The sequence below is a fragment of the Chrysemys picta genome, chromosome 18 (assembly GCF_011386835.1).
Source record: "Chrysemys picta bellii isolate R12L10 chromosome 18, ASM1138683v2, whole genome shotgun sequence".
Lineage (NCBI taxonomy): Eukaryota > Metazoa > Chordata > Testudines > Emydidae > Chrysemys > Chrysemys picta.
In genome coordinates, this window is record NC_088808.1 from 5,506,020 (window position 1) to 5,522,713 (window position 16,694).

Below are 16,694 nucleotides of genomic sequence, written 5' to 3' on the forward strand. Positions count from 1 at the left end.
GCCCAACTGCGCTGACATTTACCAGGTGTCGGGCTCAGCATGAATATTTTTGGAAACTGTCAGCTAAAAAGGGTTTCAGCCGTGCCTGAGAATGAGATTAAGGACAAAAATACATGGCTTTGCCAATTAAAAAAATATAAATAAATCAGGCACTCGACAGTTAGGACATGCCAGAGTGAAGATTAACTTGTGCAACCTTCCTTCATTTCCCTTGTGCACAGGCCTTCTGAGACAGTCCCGAATGACTTCCTCACACACTGTTTTTCCTCTGCCTCCTGCAGTGCCCAGGATGGGTGCTCCTCTGGGGATGACCCAGGGCGTGTAGTGAAGGAGACTGTTGGACCTAGGAGCCCTTTCTCATTTGTTGCAGAAATTGGATGGCATGTAGAGACTCACAGGGCATTGCCGGGAGAGAAAGGACGGTCTCACGCATAAGGCAGCTGCCCGCTGCCCTGGAGAACTGGATTCCAGCCCTTTCTCTGCCACAAAGGCTCTGTGTGATGCTGAGCCAGTCAGTGCCACACAACTTTTCACAGGTGGTGACTAATTGTGTGTTGTCTGCCCCGAGCTCCTGACCCCGCTCAGCGGCAGCCGAAGTCGCCGGGAGCTGTGCTTTGGCCATCTGACGTGCTAAATACGCTGAGAAGCCAGGCCCTAGGTGTCTCAGCTTGGGCACCCAAATTAGTAGAAACTTCTGACCATCATCTCTCATTGTGCCTCAGCTCAGGTACCAGCTCCCTCCCCTCCCAGGAGCGTTGGGAAGGGAAACGCACTAATGTTTGTGAAGCACTGGGCTGTTGCCATGAGAGCCTTAGAAAAGCCCCTGAGGAAATGTAAGAATTCTGCCTTCAGAGCAGGGTCAGATGTGCAGGAAATAAGGCCTGTGGCCTGTTGTGAAGCCCTCCACACGCCCCCCCCCCCCCCACACACACCCTGCTCTAAGCCAGCAAAAGTCCAACTCAGCCTGTTACACAAAATCGCATATAAAAGGCAGCAGAAGTTAAGACGAATAGTGGTTTAATCCAAACAAAAAGCTCCCCTGATCCCACTTGCAGACTGTGTTGAAGCCATGCCTGGTAAGAATTGAACCAGAAATTAATGGGTGAAAGCTGGTGCCTAATTGGTGGACAAAATAATGAGGGAAAGGGACATGTTGCCCATCACCCCCTTTTGAGGTGCTTTAAAAAAAGGCAGGGGAAAGGCAGGGCCGCCGAGAAAAAATTCAGGCCCCGGTGAAAAAATTTTTTTGGGCCCCCCAGCAAGGGCGGACCACCTACAAATCTTTACACGGGATTTGTATTGATTTACAAAAAACAAATGAAAGGTATTCTAGTACTGCAATATAAAATAAATGTCTGATCTCATTTTTATGTTAATAATAAATATGATAATATTCGTACCTGTTGAGAATATTAAGATCCTAATGACTAATATCAATAATATAAGCACCCACATGATCGTTGCTGAACTAACCATACACTTTAAATGTTAAACTTGTAGGTGTAAGACAACACAATGTGTATCACACAACAACTTTGTTGTATTCGCACGGTGTACACTTACGAAAACATACAAATGCGACCGCACATAATAAGGTGAGACTGCACTGTCATACTGTCAAAGCGCAGAAGCGAATGTTCGTATAGAGTCGGAAATGCTCAGTTCACGGCACACGTTCGCAAGCCGTTATTCAGAATTGTGCGTGCATTGAACATAAAATATATATTTTGTTAAGAATTACATTAAAATATAATTATATTCTGTTCTTAATATGTAATTAGTAGTTCTTTGGTTGATTAGAGTCTATATTGGCCGATAACTGACAGAATTTTGTATTAGCATTATTATTTTCTTTGAAGTTCACCGATTTTACAATGGATCTCAAAAACAATTGACAAATAATGATACTACCGAGAAAGACAAAAACATATGCACCATAGTCGGGCCCCAGGCCCCCTTCTGGATCGCCGAGCCCCAGTAATTTGTACTGGCTCCCCCCACTCTCGTCAGCCCTGGGGAAAGGATCAAATGGCTGAGAGATGGGTGGACTGAAAGGAGCAAGTTTCACCATCACAGCTACCACTTGCATGGTCCCCTGGGACCCCAGGATCCACCGTGACACCACTTGGCTTTTGCTATCCTGAGCAGACCCAGCCAGAGAGCGGGACCGACGACATCACCACCTCCTCTGGCTCTGTGATGAGTCATCCCGGAGCTAGAGCTGGTGAATCATCTGTTACCAGCAAGTCCTATCATAGACCCATGCCAATCAACCAGGTCCCAGTCAATCCACAAGCGAGGGCCTAACCAGGTGACCGCAAAGCAGGTGTATAGGCTCCTAATCCATATTGGTACCTTCCCAGCTGCCAGCCAGTTCCACCAGACTGCCCCAGCCAGCCCCAGGGCTGTTCTGACAAATGCCACCTAAAAGTTAAGACTTGGGTTCCTGTTAGCAGCCTGTCCCTTTCCTTCCCCACCTTATTGCCTCTCTTTCCTAGCGCTCTCCTGGTTGCCTGCTGTTTAGTAAGTCCGACTTGGATGGGCTGAGGCTGTCTCTTTTGCAAACTGCTGTGAGCCTGTGACCTGAGAGGCAGCTGAAAGCACTGCCCTAAACAGCCTGCCCCTGGTACCAGCGGGCTGGGTGTTGGGGTGGCAGAAAAGACAGTGCTGGGCCGGTGTTTCTCCAGCAGTGAGTTTGCAAGTGAAAGTTGGCACCAGAGAAGCTGCGTTTTCTATCTTTGCTGTTCTTTTCTGCCCTGTCCCTTTGCTGTGTGTGTTTGTTTTGTTTCTCCTTAAAGGCGGCAGGATCAAACTTTACCACCAGCAGCGCCGGCCAATCTCCACTAACTTCTTTTTTTCCCCAAAAAGGAGCGTGAATTACCATCTTTAATCCAGTCTGCAAAACCGTCAGCCGGGGGGAGGGAGTTTCCTGATGAAAACGTTCCACACGCAGCGTTTCTCCAATTGGGGGGCCTGACCCAAAAGGGGGTTGCAAGACTGTTGTAGAGGGGTCGTGAGATGGCAGCAGTTGGCCCCACACCCAGCTCTGAAGGCAGCAGTGCAGAGATAAGGGTGGCATGGTATGGTGGGGGGCGCATCACTTTTGGGGGTGGAGGGTTGTCACAGCCTGAAATATTTTCAAAGGGGTCACAGCAAGAAAAACGTTGAGAACCTTCTGGCTACTCTTACAATGAAAACCTTACTGAATACTTTACGTTTCCAAGGCTTTAACTGTTTTTCCTTTTTCGGTATCTTTCATAGAAGGTGCTTGTAGTGGTGGCTGTTGCCATGCGTCCGTGTACTCAAACCCAAACTGTGTTTAACGGTCTAGTGTTGTGCAGTGACAGGGGCTGGTTGACACCTTTGCCTCTCTGGGCCTTTTTATTCCATTGAAAGTATCACATGCCGAATGAGGGTAAAATGAGTAGCTGCTCGTTTGCTGAGCACCATCCGCCCTGTGCAGGGGACATGTGGAAACATAACGGGAACTGAGCATTCAAATCAGGCGGCTTTGAAAAATCTCAGCCTTATTTTCCTGTTGTGCTAAACTAACCAACACTGACTCCCGCGGGGGGGGGGCACTACTCATTGCCTGGGGGTATCTCCTGTTTGCAGCTCCTTTGCATGACACCTCCCGTAAAAGTTTCAGAGTAGCAACCGTGTTAGTCTGTATCAGCAAAAACAACGAGGAGTCCTTGTGGCACCTCAGAGACTAACACATTTCTTTGGGCATAAGCTTTCGTGGGCTAGAACCCACTTCATCATGAAGTCTCTAAGGTGCCACAAGTACTCCTCACTGTTGTTACCGCCCATAGAGTGACTCCTTCCCTGGGTGCATTCAGGGTTTGGGCAGGCCGTACCCGCTGCAGGGAGTCTCGCATCAGAGCGAAACCAGACTCAACGGCTTCCTGCCAGAGATATGAAGAATACAAGACAGGAGTGAGAAACCACAGCCATCCCCCTATGACTTGTCCCAGCACTGAACAGGCTGTGATTGTTCTTGAGAAAGCGCTGTGCCTTGCCAGTGCCCACCACACCAGCTCAGCCGGCGCCCCCCAAGCAGTGCACCCGGGACTGACTAAGCAGAAGCAAGACAGGAAATCTCTTTGGGACTGGCGCTTCTGCTCTCACCACCGCCAGAATGGCAGGGGCTCCGGCGCTGGGAGGAAACGGACCACACAGCAGGGACAGACAAATTGGAGCCCCTCCCTCCTCTATCGACCCAGTTTCTTACATGGGCGCCTGTCACCGGGGGGCATCTGAGCACCTCCCAGAGAGGAGAGTGCAAGGAAGAGACCAGCCTTCCTGCTGCAGCTCGAGGTCTGGCTGGCATCTGAAGGGGTTTTGAACCCCAGGGAGAGTTCACTGATCTCACTATCCTCCCCATCTGCCCCACCCTTGCACTGAAATACAGTAATGCAGAGCAGTGGTCCCCTCCCCTCCCCCCCGACCTCGCTCCTTTGCCCCATTTATTCCTAAGGGGAGCAACTAGCCATTTCTTAGGATGTGCCAGCCCCTGTCTAGGAAATGCCAAACTTCCCAGCCTGGCAAAGGCTCACTGTCCTGTCCTAGCCAGTGCAGAACCCGCCCACCTGCTGAGCTGCAGACTCAACGCTCCTCACGTAGCACCGGTTAGTCCTCACAACACCCCTGTGAGGTAGGTAAGTGTACGAGCCTTTTATAGATGGGGAAGCCGAGTCCCAGTACAAGTCTGTGTCAGAGCTGGGACTCAGAGCTCCTGGCTCCCAGACCCAGGTTCTGCTCAGTGCCCTCAGTCACCCCACCAGCCACTTGACTCAAAATGAGCCAGCCCACGCAGACGTCCTTTTCCACTAACGCAGACAGCCTGGCTTCTCTGTACAAGTCACACATCTCTGAAAAGCTTCAGCGTTGCCCAGCCCCATCTTCTCAAACACTGAACCAGCTCTCCAGGTCAGGGTAGATTTGCCCCTGGGCCAGGCGGGGGTATCTGGCGCAGATGGTGCAGAACCGTTCGTGCCAGTCTGTGTAGAGCTTCACCCCATACCTCTTCCTCCACTCGAAGAATGCCCTGTAGCGGCTGGAGTTCATGGTCTTCAAGAAGCTGGCCAGCTCCTTCATGGAGCCAAAGTCCTCAATGTGGATGAATGAATCTGCAGGGATGAACTTCTCGTAGTTGGCTCGGGGGGGGCCCAGCACCACCGGCACGGTGCCAGCCAGCAGCGCGTTCCTCCACAGCTTCTCGGTGATGTAGTCCTGGTGGATGGAGTTCTCGAAGGCCAGGTAAAACTTGTACTTGGAAGTGGTCGGCAAGAGGCAGTCTGGGCACAGTGGCTTCTTGTTTGATTTCCCATACACATTCACTTGGAGGTGCCTGGACAGCTCTCTGTAGACCTGCGCTCTCTTCTGAGTCCGGTGGTAGTTACTGATGACCCAGGACACCAAGCCGGTTTTGGTTGGAATGTCCACACTGGCTGATGGATGGCGCACAAGCTCCCCATATGGCATGAAGATGTCTGAGTCTTGTCTGTATGTCATGACCCAGTTGAAGGTTCGGTTCCAGCCACTCAGTGCCTTAGTGTTGGTGGGGGATTCCAGGGTAACCCACACCCAGTTTTGTCCAGGCCTCCTTTCTGTTGGGAGTCTTACCTTGCCCTGCCACAGCTCCCAGTGATGGAACACCACAACATCTGCCTGGTTAAAGAACCTGCGGTCCCCCGTCAGCTGGCAGCCCTTGATCTTGTAGCGGTCTGCGCAAACATCAGTGCTGAGGTTCGGGGTGTGGCGGAAGGGCCACTGCCAGATCAGGACTGTCAGGGGTTCGCTGTGCCTCAGGGCTGGGCCAGGGACCTCAGATTGGTAGCCAAAGAAATTCAGGTTCCAGAGAATGACTGCAAATATTATTGCACTGGCCAAGGCCTTCAGCATAGGCAAGGAGCAAGTTTGCATCTTCAGCAGTAGCTTACGTTGGACCTGCAGTGCCGAGCTGCTGGGTGGGTTGGGTTCTTGGCAGAATTTCTGCTTCATGAACAGAGTTGAGTCCAGCCCCTGGAATGGAGAAGAAAGATGGTAAAAATCAGCCTTCAGCATATAACAATGCACTTTCTGCAGCCTCCTCTTTTCAGGGCGCAGGTGTGTGAGCATCTTGGTGGGTTGGGAGGAAATGGAAGGGGACGCAGGGAACTAGCAGGTGGAAGGAAAGGAGAAGAGCTGATCTCACTAGCATAGCTCAGGTCCGTGCTCTTTACAGAACGTGGTCACGGAGCTGTGTGACTGGGGTTACCGGACTCTTGCTGCCCCTTGGATGTCCCAGCCCAGTGCTCTCCAGAGGGGATGCCTTGTCTGAGGTTTTGGGGAGGGCTGCAGGGTTGGATGAGGGAAGCACTTCCTAGCTGGAGCGGAATCTGGTGCAGTTGCGACTAGCCAGTCTCGGACCCTTAGGAAGAGCCTGGGCCATGCCCGGGGGGGGGAGGGGTTGCTATTTAGCAGCCGGGATGAGAAGTTGGAGCCGTAGGAGAGCTGCAGTGTGTATATCGCTGGCTCTATTTTCATTCTGCTTAAGGGTTTGAACAGCCTGAAGGGGATGTGGTCACATGCTGGAAGGTTTGTACTTATTTATGGTGGTTATAAGCGTGATACCCCTGAGAGGTGTGTTTTTGCAGAAGCGGGGCCTCTGCAGTTTATTTCCAGCTGCAAAGCTCAGAGCCCTGCCCCAGCAGCCCTGGCTTGAGAGCCCCTAGCAGCTGGCTGCTCGCAAACACACCAGCTGGTCCGATTCCAGAGTCTGCAGAGATCGACCCGCCTGGGGGACCAGAGTTCCCTGTACTGAATACGGGACACCCGGTAAAATGACTCGTATTCAAGCGAGTTCAACGGCACTCGGTCAGAACTGTGCAGTACAAACGTTCAAATTAACGTCAAGTTGCCTGAGCCCCCAGTAAAAAGAAATACTGGGTAGTGGGATTCTTATTTCCCTTCTTATCTTTAAGGCTTTAGGGTTCACAGGGAGAGAGGTGACACACACCCCTACCACTCCCCCCATATGGGAAGAGGTGACACACATACACTCCTGTATACCTCTCTCACATGGGGGGTGACCGACCAACCCTCCCCTCCCCTCTCTGCTTGGCGCTCTCCACCCTCCATGCCTGGCTGGGCCCCCAGGACAGACAAACCGCTCCTGGTACCTGGTGCTGCATCTTCCCAAGGCAACATGCGTGTGTGTGGGTTGGGGATGGGGATGCAGGGTCACTTGCCCTCCCCCCCAGATTTCTGCCAGGGTTCCCACCAGAACGTGGCCAGCAGCAGCCTTTCGGCACTGTGCGGGAGGGAAGGGCCGGGAGCTGCTTCCAGCCGTGGGGAGTGGGGAGGGGTAGGAATGCCCTGGCCTGTGTCTTTGCAGCGTTCAGCACCAGGGCTGGAAGTGGAAACAGCTGGTCCCTTCCTGCCCACACAGTGTTGAAAGGCAGCTAACACCTCCAGGCTGCTGCTGGCCTCAGACATTACCGGACGCTTCCTGTCCCCCAGCTACACTGCAGGCAGGAAGGGGTTAAGCCCGAAGGATACACCAGGGCCCAGGGAACCTGACTGCAGGGCCCTCAGCGAACCCAGCCAGAGAGGTGCCTAGGGGACGGAGCAGCCCCACGATCCCTGGGGGGTAGGACCCAGGGCGGGAGTGGGGGGGTGAGAGACAGGTGAAGAAGGTGCTAAGCCCCTGCCCGGGGTGGGTGGGGCGGGTGCTGCTGTGGAGCCTACAGGTTCGGGGTATGAACAGGCTGGAAATCGCTGCCCCCCACCACTCAGGAGCGTAGCTGAGGGGCAGAGAGGCTCCTCATGCCCGCGCTGTGTGGGGCTTCGGCACATGCAGGGCTTGGCTCCTCCTGGACAGCGCCCGAGGCCGGAGACTATTGGGCTTTCCCAGGGTGCCGGCCAAGCCGGAGACAGCGGGGGAAGGAAGGAACCTGCCAGCCAGGCTGGTGGTGAGCTGAGCGCTCCGACCAGGGGCCGGTTCTCCCCACGGCCCTGGGAGCGGGACACGCCCCAGCTGGAGGGATATGGAGGAACAGCGGGGCTGGGGGTTGTGGCGAAGGGGCAAAGCAGGGAGATGACAGTGAGAGGGGGAGCACGTAAAGCACCAATGGGTGGGCAGCAGAGGCGACACGTAACCTGCCTCTGCCTGGCACCTGCCCGCACGCACCAGCCACTGCCATCTGGACGGGGGACGGGGCCCTGGTGGCCGAGAGCCAGCCTGCAGCGGGGGCTGCACTGACAGATCAGCACAGGGGAGTGGCCGGCCCCACACACTGCATCTTTATCCCGCCTCCAGCCTTGCACACCCATCCCATCATCAGCCACTGGCCCCCCCAACTCACTGCTGGTGGGCAGACGGCTGGCGAGCAGGGATCCGGCCAGCAGCAGGACCCGCCAGACAGAAAATACGGGACAATTTGCCAGTCTTTAAGAAAAAGTCGGGCCATTTGCAGGAGGGCTTAGATATGGGACTGTCCCTTTAAAAACAGGACGTCTGGTCACCCACCTGCCAGAAAACACAATGGCCAAGGCGAGACACAGTCAGGTGGGAAATGAGGTATACATTTTTAACAGTGTGGGTAATTAACCATTGGAACAATGTATTCAGGGTTGGGGGGGATTCTCCATCTCTAATCAAGACTAGATTTGTTTTTGTAAGGCTCTGTGTTCGTTCCAAAGGAGTTGTGCTGGGGAGGCTCTCTGGCCGGTGTTCGACAGAAGGTCAGTCTGGATGATCACAGCCAACCCTTCTGCCTGTTGAATCTATGACTCTATCACAAGTGGCCCCAGAGCTTGGGAGTCCATCTTGAGCCCTGGCTCACCCAGGCGGAGCGCCAGGGCTGCTTGTCAGTGGGAGCTGAGGGCACTCTGCGCCGCTAAAAATCAAGCCATGGTGTGTCAAGATGAAAATCCAAAATCAGAGAACACTTGTGAAAACGCAAGGGGGGCTCTGAGAGGTCTATAAAGTCATGAGCGGTGTAGAAAAAGGGACTAGATAAATGTTATTTACCCCTCCACATAACACGAGAACCAGGGGCACTCAATGAAATGAACAGGCAGCCGGTTTAAAACAAACAAAAGGAAGTATTTCTTCATACAACGCACAGTCACCCTGTTGCCAGGGTATGTTGTGAAGACCAAAAATATAACAGGTTTCAAAAAAGAAGTAGATAAGTTCGTGGCGGATAGGTCCAGCAACAGCTACGTGCATCCCTGACCAGCTTGGCTACCCAATGCTCTGGGTGTCCCTACCCTGACTGCCGGAAGCTGGGAATGGGCGACGGGATGGATCACTCGATAATTGTCCTGTTCTGTTCATTCTCTCTGAAGCATCTGGCAGTGGCGACTGTCAGAGGACAGGACACTGGGCTAGATGGATGATTGGTCTGACCCAGTCTGGCCGTTCTTATGTGTTTGGAGCTGTGATTCTGATTATTTAACCTCATCTCTGGTTCATTCAATACACACCAGCCCCAGCACTGACCAGGCTGCATTGGCGAGTAATACTGTCTACCCCATTCACATACAGTCCCGTAGGAGCATGCAGATCCCACTGTCTATCTCTAAGCACTTTACAAAGGGTGGAGGGGGAAGTGCTGTTATCCCAGTATTATAGAGGGGGAAACTGAGGCAGAGGAAGCAATTTTTCCACCGTCATGCAGAGAGTCATTAGAAGAGCTGGGAACAGAACCTGGGTCTCCTGCGGCCTTTTGAGGCCATTACCAAAGAATACTCATTCCTGCACTACTTTAAATACAAATAAATACTTTTCAGGCAACAAGATCAATTCACTGAGGGCTTGTCTGTATGGAGGCTTAATATGTGGCAAACTGGGGTGTACAGCTACGGTGCACCAGCTTGCCACGCATTGTCCATGTGGACCCTGCCACAGCGCACTAAAAGGTCCATAGTGCGCTTTGACCTATTGTGGAGTGAAATTGCCTGTACAACCTTAATTCATCCCCTTTGTGTGTGTGCGTTATGAGACAGTCTTTAATTACATACTATTTCTTCCACCAGACCCCAGCCTCCAATGAACCTGCACCGGGGCTGAATTTGTGTTGTGTCATAGAGAACGTTGTCTGTAGGATCCCTGTGCGTTGCTCGTTGCAGGAGTTGGAAGGTGGGTCCTGGATAAGGCAAGGGACTGCAGGAAGAGAAAGGACAGTCTGACGGCTAAGGCAGTTGAATGCTGCCCCAGAGAGCTGGATTCTATCCAACCCTGTGCTACAGAGCTCCTGTGTGAGGATGGGCAAATCACTTCCATGGAACTCTTCCCAGGTGAAAAGAGAAGAACAGGAGGACTTGTGGCACCTTAGAGACTAACAAATTTATTAGAGCATAAGCTTTCGTGGACTACAGCCCACTTCTTCGGATGACCCAGGTGGTCACTAACTATGTGTTTGCTCATTTGCGGAGTGTCCAATGTGAGACCCTCAGGGCTGATTTGCAGACTTGGTGAGCACTGGGAGCTGCACATAAAGTGCTCCAGAGGGCTAAGTACGCTGAAGAATAAGGAGCACGACATCTCAAATGAGGCACCCAAAAGTAGTGACTACTTTTAACCTTTAATCTCGCTGGGTCTTAGCTCCCCATCTATAACCTGGGGCAAATACTGCCCCTCCTCTCGCAGTGAGGTGGTGAAAATAAATTGACAGATGTTTGTAAAGTAGCCAGAGACTCCCATGAGAAGCGCCATAGGAGAGCCCAGGAGGAAATTAATAATTGTGGTTTCAGAGCAAGGTTTGAATAGTGTGAAATAACTAAGCTCTGTGCCACATGTTGAACAATGCGGAGAAAACAAAATACAGACTCGTTTATTGAGTGCCATACGTCCTGTGCACTGAAAGAGGCCAGGGGCTTGTGGAAAAAATAGCATTTGATCATGTAATTAAAGACTGTCTCATAACACATATGCACACGGGGACGGGACAAATGAAGGCTGAACACACAACCTTAATTCAGGCATTTATTAACTTGAGAGGACTTGACTTTGCAACCTTAGTAACATTCTTTTACTGTCGTTTTTGCATATAGACAAGGGGTAAAACCTAGGGGAAGAGGCAGGTGAACGCAGACATGTAGGGCCCAATTGTGTTGCCCCCACACCTTGTGTGGTCACGTACATCAATACAAAGTGGGTGGCAAATGCTACCAGCTCAGAATGGGAACACTTTGCACGGGTGTAACTGACAACACACGCAGCAGTGCAACGGAGAACTGCCCGAGGTCTGATCTACACTGAGCTGTCCTGATACAATTATACCAGCACAGCCGCTACTGTGGTGGTACGCGACACTGGTATAAAGGGGTCTTTATACAGTCTAGCATGTTCTCCTTCCTGGAGAGCATTTTCCTACATTGGTGTAGCTAAAGTGACACAATTTCTGTGTGTAGACAAGCCCTTAGAATTCAGAATCTGAGAAAATTAAGCGTAGCTTTGATTTATTGAGCTTCAGAGCCCCCTCTGGGCTCCCATCCTGAGCTCCAGGGTCCATGCCATGAAAAACACACGCTCCAAGCCTCCTGGAATAACAGCACTAAAGGCAACAAAAGCTGGACTAGAAGTAAAGGCAGCGGCCGTCAGTGACCGTGCTGCGATTGCCCGCAGGTCGGCAGTGCCCGTGTGGGTTTCCGTGTTTGTACCAACGTTTAGTGTAACAATGCCCGGAAGATACTTCAATCCCCCCCCAGCTGCAGCTGCCAGCCTCTTCAATCGTTTGACATTTTGCACATGTGAAGGATTGAGTTTTTACAAAGAGCCCAATTTTAAAAAGACAGCTCAGCACCCAATGTGCACCCAACGTGCAGCGTGCCTTGGAGAATCTGGCTTCTGTGGGTAACATTTTCCAAAGTCCCTAGGTGACTTAGAAACCTAATTTCATTGACTGTCAATGAAACTTAGGCTCCTAAATCACTTCGGGGCTTATGAATTTTGTACCTTTGTTGCCTAGCTGATCTGCTTAAACACGGATTTAAAAAATAATCCTATCGTCAGTTTCATGTTCTTCCCCCGACCTCCAGAGAAACGCTGCTTCTGAGTCACTTTTCATTGACACGTCCCCCCTTTTCTTCCTCTCCTACCTCTAGACAATATAGCAGCTGGGATTTAGTGACAGAAACACTCACATACCTGACGAGACGGGAAAGCTCTGCTTCCTTGAATCCTCGTTTTGGAATATACAGAGAGCGACTGTCAGGTGACAACTAATCCATGCCCCACTCAGTGCAGCACTGTTCCCTACAGTCCAGTCTCCAGAGCTGTTTTAAGTTACAGTTTCAATAAAAAGCACCGGTGCATCCATCATTCCCTGTGGGAGACTATTCCGCAGTAGAATGGATCGCACTGCTCGGCTATTTTCACCCCTCTGTTATCGGAGCAAACCCTTACTCAGCACACTACTTACTCCGGCAGAGAGGAACTGGGAGTCTGACCTGGGGGTCACATTTTGGCCCAGCGAGATTTAAATTGTACTTGGTTTGAGAGGAAGGAAGGTTAGCCCTTGATTCTGGAGCCGCCTCATGGGCGTGGGGCTGAGACGTCTATTTCAAATGTTCCTCACTAACACATTCGCAGAAGAACACTTTTGTTTTTAAGTGGAATGAAGTCATGTCACCCCCGTGAAACAGCGAGGTTTGGTTTTCTTGCATTTTCATTTTATTTTGTTTCATGGAGCATCAGACAGCGTTTTCCTGACACTTTCTAGAGGCGTTGCTGTCGCAGAGCTCTAGTCACTAATCTTTCTGCCTATTTTAAAAAAAGCCCAGCATTGAGGATTGGCTCATCCTGGTCCAAAATGCACCAGCTTCTACCCATCTGACTGCTGCGTTCCTGGCTGCTATGCTAACATTGATTTCAGGCAGCGGCATGAGCTCAGAGACTTACCCTCCGTTAGTATCAGAAGCATTGTAGTGTGTTCTGGCTGGTTCTTCCTTCTCCCCTCATGTCTGCTGGGCAATGCTGAAGGAATCCATCCAGCTGAGGGCTCCGTGCAGGCTGTGGTCACTCGATAACTTCTGCTTTTCTGTGGTGTCACCATCTCCTCTTCCTCCACAACCTTTCCTGTTGCTTGTTCAGCTGTTTCTAGAAAAGGTTTTCTCAATGTACCCAGCCGCTCCCCACCAGGCTCTGCTTTCACTCTTAGGTGCCCGCTCCAAGAAGCAGTGCTGGGCTTTCAAGTGAGGCTGGAGAGGACAGCAGATGTTCCTCCATCTCCAGCCCTCCATGAGGTAGCCTGTGAAGGAAAACCCTTTCTTGCTTTCCTTACATAATGACCTGAGCTTGCTTGCTTGTGCTCTCTCTCTTCCCCCCTCCCCTTGGGGCCACACCCCTGCTCAATAAAAAAAGTTGTGGTTATTTTTTTTCCGGGTTTTCCCCATTTGTTTTCTCCAGCCTGTCACCTCCTGCCTTCCCTGGCTTGCGGGGGATATTGGCCACTTTCCCAGCCCTAATCAAGGCATTCGGGGTTCGTGTTGCCAAGAAAGAAGTTTTTCTCCCCAGCATTTGAGTTAAATGAAAGTTCGCAAAACCACCCCCCCCCCCCCCCCCCCAAAAATCCCTTCCTCTCTCCGCTAATCACGTTCCTCTTTCTTGGTATCAGACTCCTGCTAGTTTTCCGGTCAGCCAGAGAGTCTGCCAGGCTGGATTGCTCATTAAAATACAAGTGCCCGAGGGGGGGGCGGGGGGACATACACTACTAGCAACAAAATGGGCTACAAAAGAACCAAGCTTTGGAGGGTTGTGTTCTCTGCCATGCTTCTTCGGCGGTGCTCTGCACAATATGTTACTTTATGCAGCAGTGGCAGAGTTAACTGCATCTCCTGCAGGTGGGCTAGTTACAACAGCAGACACCCGTGGGGATCCTGGGTGGGGAAACCAATGAGAGATTGTGGGGAACAAACTCTTCCCTTTCAGCTCTGATCCTCCACCCAGCTCCCCCACGCTCTCTGAGTCCTGGGAGATTCATTGCATATTTTAACCTGCCCCATCATTAATAGAATGCAGACTACAGACCACTGAGCTCCCAGTAGCAGAGGGGTAGCCGTGTTAGTCTGAATCTGTAAAAAGCAACAGAGGGTCCTGTGGCACCTTTAAGACTAACAGAAGTATTGGGAGCATAAGCTTTCGTGGGTAGGAACCTCACTTCTTCAGATGCAAGTAATGGAAATCTCCAGAGGCAGGTATAAATCAGTATCGAGATAACGAGGTTAGTTCAATCAGGGAGGGTGAGGTGCTCTGCTAGCAATTGAGGTGTGAACGCCAAGGGAGGAGAAACTGCTTCTGTAGTTGGATAGCCATTCATAGTCTTTGTTTAATCCTGATCTGATGGTGTCAAATTTGCAAATGAACTGGAGCTCAGCAGTTTCTCTTTGGAGTCTGGTCCTGAAATTTTTTTGCTGTAAGATGGCTACCTTTACATCTGCTATTGTGTGGCCAGGGAGCTTGAAGTGTTCTCCTACAGGTTTTTGTATGTTACCATTCCTGATATCTGACTTGTGTCCATTTATCCTCTTGCGTAGTGACTGTCCAGTTTGGCCAATGTACATAGCAGAGGGGCATTGCTGGCATATGATGGCATATATAACATTGGTGGACGTGCAGGTGAATGAGCCGGTGATGTTGTAGCTGATCTGGTTAGGTCCTGTGATGGTGTTGCTGGTGTAGATATGTGGGCAGAGTTGGCATCGAGGTTTGTTGCATGGGTTGGTTCCTGAGTTAGAGTTGTTTTGGTGCGGTGCGTGGTTGCTGGTGAGAATATGCTTAAGGTTGGCAGGTTGTCTGTGGGCGAGGACTGGCCTGCCTCCCAAGGTCTGTGAAAGTGAGGGATCATTGTCCAGGATGGGTTGTAGATCACTGATGATGCGTTGGAGAGGTTTAAGCTGAGGACTGTAGGTGATGGCCAATGGAGTTCTGTTGGTTTCTTTTTTGGGCCTGTCTTGTAGCAGGAGGCTTCTGGGTACACGTCTGGCTCTGTTGATTTGTTTCTTTATTTCCTTGTGTGGGTATCGTAGTTTTTAGAATGCTTGGTGAAAATCTTGTAGGTGTTGGTCTCTGTCTGAGGGGTTGGAGCAGATGCGATTGTACCTCAGTGCTTAGCTGTAGACGATGGATCGTGTGGTGTGACCGGGGTGGAAGCTGGAGGCATGAAGGTAGGCGTAGCGGTCGGTGGGTTTTTGGTATAGGATGGTGTTAATGTGGCCATCGCTTATTTGTACAGTGGTGTCTAGGAAGTGGACCTCCCGTGTAGATTGGTCCAGGCTGAGGTTGATGGTGGGGTGGAAGCTGTTGAAATCATGGTGGAGTTCTTCCAGGGTCTCCTTCCCATGGTCCAGAAAAAACTTCAGGACCAGACTCCAAAGAGAAACTGCTGAGCTCCAGTTCATTTGCAAATTTGACACCATCAGATCAGGATTAAACAAAGACTGTGAATGGCTATCCAACTACAGAAGCAGCTTCTCCTCCCTTGGTGTTCACACCTCAACTGCTAGCAGAGCACCTCACCTCACCCTCATTATCTCGATACTGATTTATACCTGCCTCTGGAGATTTCCATTACTTGCATCTGAAGAAGTGAGGTTCTTACCCACGAAAGCTTATGCTCCCAATACTTCTGTTAGTCTTAAAGGTGCCACAGGACCCTCTGTGAGCTCCCAGTGACTATCAGTCAGGCACTGTCTTTATCTGCAGGGTGCACACATCAGAGAAAGACCTTTAGCAGGGAGGTGCATGTCCCACGGGGCTGTGTGCTCTGTGGGTTGGGCCGGGTTTCCACGGGGTACGCGCACCACGGCTGCATTGTGCCCTTCGTGCAATGTCTGTAATGTTGTCAGCCTTGATCCTGTCAGGTCGGGTCACTGCATCAGAAGGGTGTGACATTCGTGTTGCTGCCTTGGCCCGCAGTGCTGGGCAGCCGTGTTGTTCCCAGAGATATTTGGGTCTGATCTCTGCTGTCCTGTGCTCGGAGTAGTGGAGGCTCTGGGGTGGTGATAAATACTAAAAGCTGGTACCTAGCACTTACAGAGTATTTTTCATCTGTAGGGCTCAAAGCACGTTACGAATGAGGGTGATATCCTTATCTCCATTTCACAGATGGGGAAACTGAGACCCAGGAAAGGGAAGTGACCTGCCCAAGGTCACCCAGCAGAGCTGACAGGTGACTCCAGATCTCCTGATTCCCAGTCCAGTGCTCGGTCCACTAGGCCACAATGCCGCTAAAGCTGATACATGATCTCTCCCTGCCCTCTGTATGGCAGTGACGGGGATTGCCTGATGGTCATGGGGATTGCTTAGGCCTGGGAACGTCTTGTCTGCCCCCCTGTATAACACGGGTCAGAGACCTGCCCCACAATCATCCCTAGAGCAGAGCTTTTAGAAAACCAGCTGATCTTAATTTAAAAACATGGACCTGTCAACCCTGATCTCACGTTTCAATTATCCTGGAGGAGATTTCAAAAGAACGTTTACAAATGACACAAACAAATTTTGTTTCAACTTCCAACGTCCAAACAACAACAAAAAACAACCCCCAGAGCGAAGGAGGTTGTGAATGAGACAGGGTGTGAGCGAACCAGGAAGCGGGGGTTGTGTAGAAGTGTCAGGTCTAAAGATTAGCAGTGGGATACACTAGGTGTGAAACGTCCCACAGGGCAGCGGATGTTTCTCATCTGGAATGAAGATTTTGGGG

General features: G+C 51.2%; 1 protein-coding gene across 2 annotated transcripts; it reads right to left on the reverse strand.

The window, feature by feature from the left end:
* Positions 1–1,737: 1,737 nt before the first annotated feature.
* FUT7 (fucosyltransferase 7) lies at positions 1,738–13,513 on the reverse strand. 2 transcript variants are annotated; one of them, XM_042859669.2, is made up of 2 exons: positions 12,896–13,513; positions 1,738–6,027 (listed from the first exon to the last, which is right to left on the reverse strand). In XM_042859669.2, the coding sequence occupies exon 2, from the start codon at positions 6,004–6,006 to the stop codon at positions 4,909–4,911; it is 1,098 nt and encodes a 365-aa protein (XP_042715603.2). In that variant the 5' UTR covers positions 6,007–6,027; positions 12,896–13,513; the 3' UTR covers positions 1,738–4,908. The 2 variants fall into 2 exon arrangements, with proteins under 2 accessions (XP_042715603.2, XP_065428205.1); XM_065572133.1 differs by lacking the exon at positions 12,896–13,513 and adding an exon at positions 12,143–12,853.
* Positions 13,514–16,694: the final 3,181 nt, after the last annotated feature.

Excerpts from the sequence above, each read along its gene's own strand:
- FUT7 (XM_042859669.2), bottom strand. The coding sequence starts at position 6,006 with ATGAAGCAGAAATTCTGCCAAGAACCCAACCCACCCAGCAGCTCGGCA.